Source organism: Typha angustifolia, chromosome 10, assembly GCF_048772165.1.
Source record: "Typha angustifolia cultivar Huaian chromosome 10, ASM4877216v1, whole genome shotgun sequence".
In the NCBI taxonomy this organism is placed as follows: Eukaryota; Viridiplantae; Streptophyta; class Magnoliopsida; order Poales; family Typhaceae; genus Typha; species Typha angustifolia.
Window position 1 is genome coordinate 3,437,351 of NC_133248.1, and position 16,546 is coordinate 3,453,896.

At 38.1% G+C, this 16,546-nt stretch overlaps 1 protein-coding gene across 1 annotated transcript; it reads right to left on the reverse strand.

Moving 5' to 3' along the window:
• Positions 1-3,110: 3,110 nt before the first annotated feature.
• On the reverse strand, positions 3,111-6,206 carry LOC140768595 (small ribosomal subunit protein eS8). Its single transcript, XM_073108929.1, has 5 exons — positions 6,081-6,206; positions 5,891-5,963; positions 5,407-5,743; positions 3,508-3,683; positions 3,111-3,425 (listed from the first exon to the last, which is right to left on the reverse strand). The coding sequence occupies exons 1-5, from the start codon at positions 6,082-6,084 to the stop codon at positions 3,338-3,340; spliced, it is 678 nt and encodes a 225-aa protein (XP_072965030.1). The 5' UTR covers positions 6,085-6,206; the 3' UTR covers positions 3,111-3,337.
• Between the last annotated feature and the right edge of the window lie 10,340 nt (positions 6,207-16,546).

The window sequence follows — 16,546 nt, forward strand, 5'->3', positions numbered from 1 at the left end:
TTATCCTCATATTTGTTTTGAATGATTTACAATTTAAATAGTAAATATTAATATTGTTACTAATAATATATTATATATTATTTATAGAGATTAATTTCTCAAATTTTACATATTTGACATACAAAAAATTTATTTGTTGTAAAACTTTTAATATTTTTGTATTAATTATATCTAAATAAAATATTATAATTCTTTTAAATTTAATCAATATTCGTTTAAGATCCGATCCTTTATCCGAAAATTATTCGTATCCGTTTAGTTAAGATATAGTTTTAAATTTTGCTATCCGTTCAATATCCGTATCCGTATCCGAATCCATAACCGGACTAAAAATATGAATCCGGATATGGGTTGAGCACTATCCGATCCGTATCCAATCTATTTTCACCCCTAATTCTAGACGGTGACAGAAATACGCGCTTCTACCACCTAACTGCTATGATCAAATGTAGAAGGAACCGTATCTCGGGCATTCTGGACACAACAAAGGTGTGGACGGAGGATCCGGAGGTGATAACTCAATGCTTTCAAAATCACTACAAGGAGCTTTGGGGACCACGGGTGCAACTCAACGAGGAGTTTGATAGGTGGGAGGAGATCAAAAGACATGCAGACCATTGATGACATGGAGGCAGAGCAGCTTACTACGCCCATCACTAAGGAGGAGATCAAAGCGGCGATGTGGAGCTTGCCGCGTGGCAAGGCGCCAGGCCCGGACGGTCTCCAAGTAGAGGTGTACATCGACTTCTGGGATATCATGGGCAAACAATTGTGTGAAGAGGTGGCCAAATTCTTTGAGCAGGGCTTTCTTCTCACACAGTGGGGGAAAACCTATATAACATTAATCCCGAAGGAGTTTCCAGTCTCAGTTAAGGACTATCGACCCATCGCTTTGTACGATGTGGTGTACAAAGTTATATCGAGAATATTGGTCAGCCGGTTGAAACCGTTGCTGCCTAAGTTAGTCGAGGTGAAACAAGCGGCTTTTGTCACCGGCAGATCAATCCAGGATAACACCTGGCTGCATAAGAAATAATTTACTCCATGGTGAATGACCGTCGAAGCCCTCCGTAGATGATGATTAAGATGGACATGGAGAAGGCATATGATTGGGTGTCGTGGAAGGTGGTGCTTCGGACGCTTGAGCTGATGAAGTTTTCATCTAAATGGAGAAAGTGGATCGGCACCCGCCTGCAGTCTCCCAGCTTCGGCATCCTCATCAATGGTAGCCCAGTGGAGTGGATTAAGCCTCATCGGGGGCTGAGGCTAGGCGACCCGATTTCTCCTTATCTCTTCATTCTCTGCTCGTATCTCTTAACTGCAATCCTCGACACAAAGGTTGTGGAGGGGCAGCTTGAAGGGTATAGGTATGTCAGAGGCCATGTCTCTCACCTACTTTACGCGGATGATTTGCTGTTAGTAGCTAGAGTGAACCTGGCTAACGTGGAGGTGCTTACTGAGGCCATGGAGCTATATACGATACTTACCAACCAGAAGATTAACAGAGATAAGTCAGCGGTGTTCCTATCGCCTTGGCTTGAAGAAGAGACGAAGAACTGTTTGAGAACTCGACTAAACCTTGAACTGGCTACTATGCCTTTAACCTATTTAGGTATCAAAATCTCTAGTCATCTTATTCTGGTTATTGGGCATCGGGATCTTATAGAGAGAGTTTGCTGGAAACTAGCTTGTTGGAAACGCAACACTCTCTCTCTAGCAGGGAGAATATCTCTTGTAAAGTCCACGCTCTCATCCATTCCCTACTACTGGATAGGTTCCACCAATATCTCGAACTCAGTTTTGGATGAGATCGAGAAGATTGCTAGGTCCTTCATTTGGGAGAAGAGTGCAGATCAATGTGGGTTGCACCTCATTAGCTGGGAAACGGTAACAAGCCTAAAGGATGACGGCGACTGGGGAGTTCGCTGCCTTCGTACGGCGAAACACGCTCTTCTCGGCAAGCATGTCTTGAGCGTGCTTAGAGGGCGAGACACTCTTTGGGTGGGCATGGTCCAGTCAAAATATGGTTCTCTAGATCCTTGGAATGCTAAGCCAAGCCCGTCTTGTTCCTGGCTTTGGAGAGCGCTGTGCCAGACCACTTCTATGTTCGAAGGCGGGATTTTGACGATGTATCGACATTGCAGAAGACACCGAGCTGTTAGGGGAGGCCTAATGTTCGTCGATCCTGTTGGGTCTTCAACCTTGCATAGTTAATGTGGAAATCTTCCACGTCGATTCAATGGTGGCTGAGCTCATGCAAAGTGGTACGCGGGACATGCATAAATTGAGTAGCGGTTTTAGCAGCCACCTAGCCTATGAAATTGCCATCATTCCTATTGGTGGGGGGGAAGTGGAGGACAGCTGGGTGTGGGCCCACGCTCCATGTGGAGAGGCCAGATCCAGTTCCATATATGCATTCCTTGGGAGGCCCGCGGAGGGGAGCTGGCCAGCTTGGGCAACGTTGTGAAGCCCTAGGGTGCGAGCCTTTATATGGAAGACCTTTTGGAATTGTGTCCCAACTAGAGAGCTCCTATACAAGATTAAATATGGACCGAATGACCCCTGTACTTATGTTCAAAATTAATAGGCTTGATAGGGGTAAAAAAAAGTTCAAAAAGATATACTGATTGTCATTCAAACTGGAAGGTAAAATTTATCTAACAGAACAAAACTTTTATTAAACAAGGAATTTATTATGTTTTTGCATATTGGTCAGCTTCGAACGAACCCGGTGCACTTTGCAAATGGTGAAAATCAAAATTTTAAACGGCAAAGTAAATTCATTGCAAGTTCTTACGTGCTAATACAGATCATGGAAACAAAAATGACCAGCTCTACCCTGGTTATTTCTTATAAGAAATCTAAACGACACTTTCCACTCTTTACAAGCTGCATGTATTTTTCAAATGCAATGAGGTGCTTCTCATAATGGCACTAGCACAATAAGCCCAAATTTTTAGGACAGGAATAATTCAAGAAGAGTTTATGCAAAACTACTAAGCTCTGTTGTTGAACTCCAGCAAACAATGTCAATTGTATGACACTTGCATACAGAATAATTTATTGTATGATCTACCAAAACTTCTCTCCCTACATAGAATAGTGAAATATGCTCAACATCTTCTTACCCTAAACAGAACATTGTCTAGAAAAGCTCAAAAGTGACAATCCAATCGGAGAACATAACTGATCAAGTGTTCTTATAGTGACAAAAGATAAAATGCATTTTCAAAATCTTTGAGACATATAACTTGGTTCTCAACTTCGAATCTTAGAAAAAAATTATAGATCAGACAACTTTGAACATGACGACAACTTTAACTTGTCCCAAGTTCACTCAAGCAGCAGCACCCGACCCACCTTTGCCTTTCTTCCTCTGAATCTTTTTCATATAAAACTCCAGCTCCTTACCTTCCAAGATATATCTGTTCGGCAATATCAAAAGAGAAATACAGCAGTCAGTGTGAAATTAACACAAGGGAAAATGAAAATAGCCATTTTGCTTACCCATCAGATCTTCCACATTGACCCGGACGAGAAGAAATGCAAGCCAACAATCTCCCCGTACCAAACTGCTCTTCAACATGAGAATCAAGATTACGACCCTGCTGGCGCTTCTCCAACTTCCTCGTAACATGGTTGCTCTTCTTTGCTTCCTCTACAGTACCATCACCTTCCTGCCCCTGTACAAACAAAATAAGAAGTAGCTATCACCTAGGATGCGCTTCAATGCATACCAAACAACAAAAATTAGATAAAAGTATTTCCACATAAGTCTAATTAAAGGCAATTTAGTTTGCCAATAAGAACATTGCCTATGTTTTCTACATGCACATGTTATAGTCGTTCGGCAGCGAGAGATAGTATAGCTACTAGTGCCAGCGATAATCTTGATGATCCTAATGATACAACTACTGGTGAGATCATCTCTTCCTCATTTGCTGAGGGAAGTCAAGAAGGCATAGAGATTGAAGACAGAGAAACTGAAGATGTACATACATATCAGCGACGTCGTTATCAGGATGTTGCTTCCTAAGATGGTTCATTAAATATTTATTGTTTCGAACCATCACGGGATCCATATTCTGATTATTATCCTCCTCAGTATCCTCAATATCCTTAGATAGAAGATCTACATATTGATTATTATCCACCTCAGAGACAATAAGATCCAATTGATATGAATGATATGATGCAATCACTCTTTGGAGCACCAAGCCCTAGACACTATTATTTACAAACTTATGGTGATTATGATGAAGACGACCACATGGATTACGAGAGCCAACTCGATATTCATCGAAATTTTGTCTTTTAAGTAATTAGTACTTTTATTTAATTTTTAGGGCTTACATGTGAATAATTATTATTTTCTTCTTTTGTCATGTTTTCTAGATTTTTTAAAATTTTCCTGCATTTTTAAAAAATATTTAAAATTTTATGTAATTAAAGAAAATCTAATCCGATTCGGACAACCGATACGGCCAATATGGACGATCTGACCAATACGTATCATTTTCCCGGAAGGCCGATCCCAATCTCAATTTTTTGAACCTTGATGCAAACACAAATATGACCCGTTAATTAAACGGGCCAAAATTTATAAACACGAATACAACTTGTTTATTAACAAGTTACACGGGTTATAAATAAGTTATCGGATGGCACAAATTATTTAAATTTATATAAGTTATTCAAGTAATAAACGAACTTCTTCGAGTTATAAAATGAGTTTTTTGTATTGTAAATAGATTAGTCGGATAATAATTGAGTTAGTCGGATAACACAAATTATTTAAATTTATATAAGTTATTCAAGTAATAAACGAACTTCTTCGAGTTATAAAATGAGTTTTTTGTATTATAAATAGATTAGTCGGATAATAATTGAGTTAGTCAGATTTTAAATGGGTTAGTCAAATCATAATGGAGTTATTGAGTCATAAAACATGTTATCAAATCATAAACGAGTTATTGAGTCATAAACAAATTGGTACATCGGGTCATAAATAGTTGAGGTAAAAAACATGAACACAACACTTTTAATAATCGAGTTTAATAGATTGTCTCATTTGCGACTCCAACGTGATTAGACTAAACACAAACCTATTTAAAAGTTGAGATATTATATCGGGTTACTGGATCGGGTCAACTTTTGATCCCCCTAGTACCAACTATTTATCAATCTTTAGCCACAACAATGCATAACACTTCATCAAATATTAAGAGAATGTGTTCAATTCCAACTAATAAAATAGCGTACAATTATACTAAAAGACAAGGTAAAGTTAAACTACACTTAAAAAATAAATCTAAGAAAAAATAGGCAATAGATATGAGACAGGCTATATGCAACACATACATCCAAAATTTGGGAAAATATCGCAAGGAATCAAGCATGAGGTACCTCAGTAGCATCCTTCTTGGTGACAGCAGGACCCTTCTTCTTCCTACCAATCTCAACGCCATAGTGCTGGAGGTACCACTGCTTGAAAGGTGCAGCATCCACCTGCACAATGGCACTCTTCACAAGAGTCTGCGTCCTCACAAGCTCATTGTTCGAGGCATTGTACACCACATCAAGGATACGGGTTTTGCGGGTCACAGCTTCGCTTCCCCAGGAGTAGTTCCCAGTGTCCAACCTGAGGGCTCTCCATTTAACGTTGCCTCCTCTAACCCTGACCCTCCTAACAGTCTTGTTGCTCGACAGCTTCGTGTTCGCCGGCTGCCGACCCATCTCATACCTTCCATAAACAAGCCCCAAAATCCAAATCAATCAACATCACCATAGCAAAGTTTCAAACTTTCTAATAAAAAACAGCTACGTAGATCGCAATTTTCATATTCTACGATCGGATCTAGGGTTTAGGGACAGATAAATGAAGGATTACTTCCTCTTCTTCCTCCAGGCCTTCTTCTTCCCTCCGGTGGCCCGCCTCTTGTGCATGGAGTCTCGAGAGATACCTGCGCGCGAAATAAACGGACGCCATTGGAGTCGGTTCCGATAAAGAATCGAAGGGATCTATAGGTTTAATCCAATAAACGGGTGATCGAAGGGGGAGAAACGAGGGTTTTGCTTACCCATTGTGGCAGACAAGCGGCGGCGAGGCGGGTAGGTATTTCTCTTCTCTGTTGTTCTCCCTCGCGCGGCTCCCCTCCTGATAAAAAACAAAACGAAAAAACCCTAATCCTAACTATAAAAGGTGGCCGACTAGGAGCTTTTGTATCGAGAGAAGGGTATTATATACCATCCGGAAATTATGAACCCTCCGCGTCACCGTGCCCCGAGATCCGACCAAGTCCATTGATACTTAGGATGGATCTGGGCTAGGGCTGTCAAAAGTGGGCTCGGCTCGATTAGACTCCATACTTTTATATATATATATATATATATATATATATATATATGGCAAATACTTTAATGCAACTTTAAAAATTATAATCTTAATTCAATGGCTATAATAGTTAGTTTTCATACCCGGTACCTGTTTTCGGTACCGGTTCCAAAACCACATTACGTAAGAAAAAGAGCATATTAGTTAAGAAGATTAATTACGTATGCTTAATTTTTTAATTTTCTTGTTATACCCTTGAAGATCTTAACCATTAGATGTTCATCAAAGTGATTGATAAATAATTAACTTTACGGTACGGAAGAAGCGCTCTACATGTTTTTTTTCTTCCGTTAAGATTTCTCTCTTAAATATAATTATGCCTTAATTATAGGAGATATCATTTAATATTAAATAATTTAAATTTGATTATTTGGAGATAAACTTCAATTTAAATATAATTCTCTATCTCTATCTATTAAAATTTAATTTAAATCAATCTTAAACTAATGAGAGATATATATAAATAATAAAAAATAATCAAAAAGATAAAATATAATTAAATTTTCATCAAGTTAATTATAAAAGACATCAATACCCTTATTTTGATATATATACATTACTCTCAGTTAATGATATATATATCTTTTACTTAATAAAATATTAAAATAATATAATTGTTAAAAAATAATGTGCAAGATTATATATCTAAAAAAAATTACCTGCTGAACCGGTAATATCTTTCATTCCTATTATGCCCTTAAAGATCTTAACCGTTAAATCTTTATCAATTGATTGATAAAGAATTAATTCTATTGCACGGAAGAAACCCTATATATATATATATATATATATATATATTATGTTCACATAAATTATTAGAATTTTTATATTAATTATTTATTTGTATCACTGTATATTTGTATAAGCTAATTTTACCATATAGCATTTATATTTTTTAAATATTTGGCTTTTCAGATTTTTTTTTTTATTAATATCGACGTTCAATCAATTAAACTTAAATAAGCATATCGAGCTATCGAGCTAGGCTCAAACCTTATCGAATTAAAAATAAGCTTAGTTGAGCTATATTTTACTAACTCAATTCGAGCATGAGCTAAAAATATTCTGCATCTAGCCAAATCGAGCTAAGTCCAACTCACTCAAGCTCGATTTTGTTTAAACCCCCTAGATCTAGCCCACGGGGATAGCCAAGAAGAGCTCCATCTATAAAAGAAAATTTGAGGTTTTCTTTTGCATGCGAACTTTCAAAAGAATTTTAGTTACTTATATGGCCCCCTCTAAAATTGGCATTTCGTATAATCTTTTATATGTTAATATGCATAAATAACCTCGTAGTTGCATTTTAAGTTAAGTCTTAGAATATCCTTAACTAAGTGAAATACTTAAAACTTAGAATAAAGATATTTTTATCTTTTTGTATTAAAATTTTAAGAAATATTCACACAAAAAGAAATAATTTTAAAGATTATACATAAAAAATTGTGTATTTTAAAAAGCATACATGCAAATATCAATTTAGGGGAGCATACAAATAAATAAGAGATTCTTAAAGGTATATATGCAAAAAAAATATCTTACTTTTTTTTTTGTTGTTCATTAGTTTGAAAATCCCCCTATTATTTGGATAAATTATCTTTGTGCTGTGTTATAACTATTTTAGGCTATGTTCACTACTAGGAACCTATTGAATTAGAGTATGGCGCATATTTCTTTTTCTTCACTTTGTGAACTTGAGTAAATGACAAATGGTCGTATTTCTTTTTTGGTCAGCTGGTTAGGAGTCTATGAAATTTTGTGATTGCGAAGGCTGACGATCAAATTTGTAGTATTTTGAAAACCTTAATGAGAATTAGATTATTTTTGGAAAGGAAAAGATATGGATGGGGTATTTACTATTGAGGCCAAAATCCTTGGCATGGCCACCACGCATTAGCAAACAATTTATCTCTTTTGATGGGACCCACTCTTTTAGATTTGATAGTCTCGATCCACACTAATCGATCTAGTGATTTAACAAATGGCTTAATCTGACATACCTCTAAAAGTATTTTGTAAGTATATTAAAATTACTTTAGTCTGTGGACCCTTTTTTCCAAAATAAAAGTCAATAACTTATATTGCTGCTAACTGGTTGTATGTATTTTATTTTTTTAGGTAGGAAGATGAACTTTCTGTCTAACCTAGGATAATTTGGTAAGTCTAGATAAAGCTGCAATGATATTGTTGCATATGCAAAGATTATGGTTAGTCGTCTGTAGAAAGCCTAATTTTGATGGACATCAATTAAGTAAAATTGATTTTCCTTATCTACTTGGTAAGCCTTTGACCTTTGTCACTGTAGGATATCATCTTTGAAATATTGTCTCAATTTATTTAAGATTATTAAGAGAGAATGAAGCCCTCCATAAGCATTAAGAAGGTCAGAATTAAAACTTTCTGATACCTACAGTGTGAGGAAGTTCTAGAAAGAGAAAGTAAGAAGAATATGGTAGGTGATATAGATGTTTAGGGAGTCAAAGTTGTTTTATCATTTTCTAACCTTAGGGATATCATACATTTTGACATTTATAGTGTTTGACTAGCACTTAGACTGAAAACCTCTAATACAATTATAGAAAGTGAAAGTCATTTGTTTCGCCTCTATAACCTTTATAAGTGTGGTAGAATGTCTTCAAAAATTTCTGCTCGCATTTGAGCTGACTAGAAATAGTTCAAATTGTTTCTGCAATATTACAAAATTTGACTTGATTATAAATAGTGTAACTTGATCATACATGAAACTTTAGATTGTACTTCATATTTACTAGTATTTTGTGTTCACTAATTTGTCATTATAATTTATTACACTTACAATTTTATTAAAAATAATAATATTTAAAAAATAAAATTGCTCTATGACCTTAACTTTCTGTTTCTTTTCTTTTATATTAAGAGAGAGTTTTCATATAGCTAATTATTAAAAATGGCGTGTCCTCTCTGCCTCGTCCTCTCTTCTCCTTCTTCTTCCCTTTCCCTTGCCGTGCACGCCACATTCCCCACCTCCTCTATCTCCTTCCCCTCACCGTAGCCATCCCCCCATTTCTTCTTCACTTCACTACCCCTCTCCCTCTCTCCCTCTCTCGCGGGTTGCCGACACTGGAGCCGACGAAGTGCCGTTGCCGACGAAGCCGAGCGCGCGGATCGTGGTAAGCCTCAACCTCGTCGTTAAATCTCGATAGCTAGCTTCCCTCTCTCTCGCGATCATCCTCGACGGCCGCGACCCCATGTCCGGCCGCCGGTCTGAGGGCTCCGGTGGGAGGAGAGAAACCCTCCCTAGATAGGCTTCGGGCCCTTGGTGAAGGGAGGAAGGACCCCCCCTATGGCCGCCGGCCATAGAGCGCGGCCCATCGCCGTCGGGCCCTCCTCCCCTTTCTTTTCTTCCCCTCTACCTTTTCTTTCCCCCTACCACCCGTCGGTCTCGTGGCCGTGCCGCCGGCCTCGTGGCTACGCCGTCGGCCTCGTCGCTGCACCACCGGCCTCGTGGCTACGCCGCCGGCCCTATGGGCCTTCCCCTCCCCTCCCTCTCTTTCCTTCCCTTGGAAGGGAAGGGCGTGTGAGGGTGTGGGTGGTTTAACCCCCACCCATGCCCCTGCTGGGCTGCGGCTTAGACCGCAGCCCACGAGACTTGTGGGCTGTGGTCCAGCCACAGCCCATGAGCCCATCAGGCCTGTGGGCTGCGGTTCAGACCGCAACCCATGGAGCCCGTGGGCTGCAGTTTGGACTGCAGCCCACGAGCTATTTCCCCTTACTTACTGAGTTGGGCTTGGGCCTAACCCAATACCCCCAGCCTAACCCATTTGGAGCCATTTGGACCCTATAATCCCGTTTACCAATTTTCCACCTGATTTAATTAGCCTAACCCCCATAATGACAATTTAGTTTCATGTGAATTTTAGGATAACAAAGGACTCGCCCTAGTAGACCTTGACTCATGTATTTGCCAAACATAAATGTTCTAATAAGATAATTAATTCTATTAGTTTGCTAATCTTACGTATGACGTTACTTGCGTGAATTAATAGGATTGACACCGCGTGAGGAGGATTTTAGGATTCCGGAGGAGCCGGCTAGCTGACGAGTTTTACCATACTGTGGAGACCCCCTAGGCGAGTAGAGTTATACAAATCTAGAATAATATAATTACAGTCATTATACCTGTCATGACACTGTAGGAAATGTCGGTATTAATGCATGCATTTAGTACACCATGTTATATTTTTACATATGTAGTTATTGATAACTTGTTTATCATAATATTATGAGAATGTTAATGTAGCATAAGATAATGCTCTACATGTATCCTATATGGTATAGCCTTGCATAGATGTATATTTGTTGTAAATATAGAATGTAACGATCATGATGACTATGACATGCTTTATACACTTATAGACATTGCACCACTTCCACATATCATTAGTAGTTGGATTCTGATTAGACAATACCCTTACTCACTCAGCCCAGGTTTAAGGGTAGAGTGTATTTTATATGACTATACTATTAGCGGTCTACACCTGAGGTCGCCTATGTGGCATTCAGGTAGTTATACTGCATAGTCAGAGCTAGATTATGATGATAAAAGAATATGATTGTGAGACGGGGATATAACTCTAACGATACCCGATGACACAGGGTTAGGGCGTCTGTTGATGAGCAGAGAGCTCCTTATTCTCCCGCTGAGGGCGGTGATGATTTAGAAAGAGTGAGATATGGGCTTACGACCGGGGTCCTTAGTCTGATGGCCACAGACAACCGGTCACTTGTAGTGTCGCCATATACGTGTAGGTAGCATTATCGCTAGATGTGTATATATCCCCTCTCGATGTATGATTATGTGATGGATGATTGTTTCTTGAGAGTATTTACCCTGTGTGGTGAATAGCTCGGTGAGCGATGATAAGTATGATTAATGCTTTGGTAGGCATGAGATGACTAAACTGCTATTTTATTGCTATGCATAACATGTAAACCCTATGATTGAGATGTGTACGAATAAGAGATTGTATCAGGCTTTATATCTGTGTGGACTTATCGTGATACGTTTAGAAACTAGCATGTTCCAAGATAGTGACTGGTAATCTTTATCAATTACATTGATTTAGTAACTCATGGCAAGTCATTTCAACAAGCAAATTGCTATTGTTAGCAAATATAGGCATACATTGGATATACACATGTGATTTCATTATTTTAGATTGTATGGATCTTACTCGCTGGGTTTTAAGCTCACCACCTCGTGGTGGCATTATTTCAGAGCTAGGGGACATAGGTGCGGGTAGCGAGGAGTAGCTACTTTTCTTTTTCAGTATGTCTGTTAGTTGTATTAAGCCCTGCGATGGCGTTATGATGATGTTGTATTTTGGACTTTAGCATTGTATTTTGGATGTATATTTGGAAGGCTTGTTGTGTCTTGTGGAATTTGTATCCGGACTCTTATAGTTGAGTTTATTTATAGTAAAATTGTGATGTTGTGCCTTGTGAAATCTTTGTACTGACAGGTCATGTGATGCATCGCGTTGGGGTATTTACCCACGCGGTTTACATGTGTATTTGGAGGTTTGGGTGCTTCAAGTGGTATCTATGATCCTAAGTAGATTAGATAGTTATGCATAAAACAATAATGAAAAGATTTGAGACAGGTTAAATAGCAAAAAGATTAATCCCAAAATATTAATCTATGAATAAACATATACAAAACATGACCTTAAAATTACAGCTTATTTTAATCCACAATTTCAAATATGAGATAAAAACATAGATAGAATAAAGTAGATATAAAAACATAGATAGAATAAAGTATCCTTGATGTGAATAGAGAAATGCTTGATCACGAGTTAACGATCAAGTAGATGTGAAGATATTTTACTCAGTTTTACAAACCAAATCTGGACCGATTTGGGCATAAGAAGATTATGAATTTAGGTGGTGGTAGCCTCACGAAATATGTCTCTAATAGCTCTAGTTTTAAGTCAATTAGATGTTTAGATGAAGGATATAATTAAAAATAGTGGAACAAGGTCAAAATGGAGCAAAACGGTAAATATCTGACGTTACGGTGATCGTCGGAGGATGGCGAACAGCCAAGAGTGATGGTGAATAGCTGTAAGGTAGGGTGGCTTATAAAAGTGATGGTGGTTATGGGTTGAATGTAGAATTGGAGTTTCTAACTTAGATTTATTCATATAAAAATAAATAGCTATGATTAACTTATTACTACTCCTAAGATAAACTCAAGACTGAAATAATTTAACAATGCTTGGATGCTTCGATGAATAAATAAAAAATAGTCATCGGTCCTAATTTTTTATTATGGCCTAAATGTAGCATTAGTTTAGAAATAGTGATCGGGCGTCTTCCTCAGATAGCTATCTTTTTCTTTTTTTACTGCAACACTAGTATATGTGTGTTCTTGTCGTATGTCACACTCTAACCCTAAAGATCATAAAGTATTTTATCATATTACAACCTCTAACCTTATTGTTTGTAAATGCATCAAGATAGCTGTGTTGATCTAAAGCTCTTCTAATCTTTATTTTATTTTTCTTAATTATTACATTTTCTTTCCAACTTTGGCAGATGCTTAAGAGTCCTAGAATTATTAATAGTTACTTTTTTGTGTTATCCCTTAAAAAAATATACTATAGTTACTAAAACAAGTTGAAGATATAAAAAAATTCTGAAGTATAAAAAATGAGATTTTATATATTAACAAATTGATACTATGATTAAGTAGAAATATTGTTTATTTTATTTTACTGAGAGACATGAGGACTTAAATTGATATCGTTGGGATTCAAACTTGAGATCACTTATACAAAATTTCTCCTCTATTGTCACACCTTCTCCTATTAATCTCTTTTTGTCATGATCTAGTTAACAACCCCACTAATATAAAAAGTCATACAACTATACAAATCTACATCTTCACTGGAAGAGATGGTTTCTCTAATGATGATGTATTTTGAAGATTGTGATTGCTAATTATCAGCAATGATTGCCTTTTTCCTTTTTGTAATACTATTAGTAAATGTGTGTTATTGTTTTTCTACTCTAGCCACTTTACAGCCCATGCCTGCTTGACCTGAAAGTCCGTAGAGGATGTCATTAGAATGGCAGTCTCTGACTTATTTGTTGCAAAATGTGTCGACGTAGCCTCATATATATATATATGGAGAGTGAGGCCGGGGAGTATTGCAACTGGAGAGGTGGAACAAGGGCCAGGCCATTGCCAAGAAATGGTGATCGGAGAGGGGCCGACTGAGATGGAAGTTGCTGCATCATTGAGAAAGAGTGAGAGAGGTTCCGGTGAAGGAGGAGGCGTGAAGGGCGAGGCGGTTCTAGTGGAGATTGACTGAGGAGGGGTACAGTTGGAAACAAAGGGCGGATTTGGAGAAGATGGGGGGGGGGGGGGGGGGGGGGGGGCATGGTGAGGAGTGGCGGTGGGCCTGGAGAGGAGCGACGATGGGCATGGTGAGGAGCAATGGTGGGCTTGGCGGTGGATGCGGCGAGGAGCAGCGATGGGCGCTGAGGGGAGTAGCAGGGGCGAGCTGAGAAAGAAGATGAAAAAAGAAGAGGGAAATGGGGAAAAGGGAGAGGAAGAAGAGGAACGAGAGGAAGAAGAGAAAGGGGAAAGGAGGGTCTCCCCCCTAGCCTGTCAGCTAGGGAAGGGAAGACGGCGAGGGAAAAATCCCTTCTAGAGGGAGGGAAGACTTGTGCCAAACCCTAGTAGAGCTAGTGCCGGCACAAGAGAAATATGAATTTCGTACTTAAACTACAAAATTCTAATACTATGTAATTTAGCAAAATATTCATAATATATGTATATATGTATTTAACATTCAAAAAATACGAAACTAATTGGATAAAATCCGTGACATCATGATCTAAAACTTTTATATTTGGGGTTTTTCATATTTAAAATTTATCTACAGTGAAACAAAGAATTTGATAAGAAATTCTTAGTTTAAGTATGAAATTGGTAGTTTACGTATGAAATTCATAGTTTAAATATAAAATTCTGACAATAATTCACAGTTATTTAAGTATATATTGTAATTTACTTATAATATTAGATTAACTTTTTTATTCGGAGTTTCTTTAGATTTGAAATATATCTATAGCGGAATGAGAAATTTATAGTTTAAGTACGAAATTCATAGTTTAAGTATAAAATTTTGACAAGAATTTATAGTTTAGACTATCTCTAACTAGTCTCTTATTATATTAATTAAAGAGCGATTAGAGAGACTTGTATAGAAAAAATATCTTTAATTAATCACTTTCGTAAATATTTAATAACTTTTATTGGTTTTTAACAACTTTTGTTATTTTTTTTACATTGTAGAATTTATATATTTTACAATTACAATTTACATATAAATAAATTAGAGATAGTAATTGATGAACAACATTTTAGGATGTTATTGAGGCGGTATGTAATTGTCTTCTTTGATGACATCCTTGTGTACAACTGCTCATGGAAGGAGCATCTTGTCTAACTCCGCGAAGTGTTGCAGATTTTGAAAGACAATGGTCTGAATGTGAATGAGTCCAAGTGTTTATGGGGTGAGAGTGAAGTATCTTAGCCATATCATATCAGCGACGGGAGTGGAAGCTGATCCCTCTGAGGTGCAGAACATGGTGCAATGGCATGTTCCAAAGACATTGAAAGAATTACGGGGCTTCCTTGGATTGATGGGCTATTACCATCGATTTGTTGCCAACTATTGCAAGATCACCGCCCTCTTGACATTACTATTGAAGAAAGGGGAGTTCTAGTGGACTGAGGCAATAACAAAGACATTTGAAGAATTGAAGAAAGCAATGACCATGACGCCGGTTTTGACACTACTTGATTTCACCAAACCTTTTGTGTTGGAATGCAACGCGTCAAAGATTAGAATTGGGGCTATCCTCATGCAAGAAGGGATGCCAGTGACATACATGAGCAAGACGTTGTCAATGAAGAACTAGATAATATCTATATATGAGCAAGAGATACTAGCCATTATCCATGTTGCCACTAAATAGAGACCATATCTCATCAGGCAGCGATTTGTAGTGTGTATTGACCAGCAAAATCTTCCCTACTTCGTTGGACAATAGATACACACTCCAACACAACAGTAGTGGGTGATAAAGTTGCTGGGCTACGACTACGAATTAGTGTACAAGATGGAAACTGAAAAGCGGGTTGCCGATATGCTATCGTGGCAACTCGAACTGTCCAATCTAGCCATGACTTCGATCCTGATTTTCCCTTCTCTTTCAGAGATTAGATTTGCATCTTTAGAAAATCTAGAGATGAAGGAACTCATGAAGAAAGTAGAGGAAAAATTAGCAAGCTATCTCGGGTTCGAAGTGAAGGACGGTCTACTACTAGACCAAGGGCGAGTGCGGGTACCGGCCAAATCTGAACTGCTAGTGACACTAATTTGCCACTTCCATGATACTCTTATAGTGGGGCATAAAGGAATATTCAAGACCTATAAAAGATTAACACAAAATTATGTATGAGCAGGAGTGAGGAAAGATGTGTTGTCGTATGCTAGAGCTTGTGAAATCTGTCAGCGTGCTAAGGCAGACTCGATGAAACCGATGGGGCTGTTGCAACCTCTCCCCATTCCGGACTAAATTTGGGAAGATATAGCAATAAATTTCATTGAAGGACTTCCACAGGTTAGAAGAGATACCATGATAATAGTGGTGGCCGACAAGTTGATGAAGAGTGCACCACCTCGACGCCGGTTACTCCTAATCCCCCTCGACTATCGGGTCCTCCCTCCTTCTTGGGATTTCGACCACCTTCTCTCTTCTTATCCTTCTCCCAATAGCACATCGTGCCACCAAATCCATCACCATTATAATCACTCTCATCACCATCATCACTATCACTTGTCATCTTCACCTCCATCGTTACATTACCCTTTTTTTCCTTATCTCTAGTCAGAATCTACGAAGGGCGTGAATATCAAAAACGTAGGTCAAGAAGATCCCAACTAGTTTCATAATTTTTTTGACTATGGGAGAATATTTTCCTCCATCTGTGCGGATTGTTTTCTTGCATCCAAGCTTGATTGAGTAATAGACGCTCGGTTCATATTAGAGGCAACATGGTGTAGCCCCCCATGCATCCCAGGGGCACCCAAACTC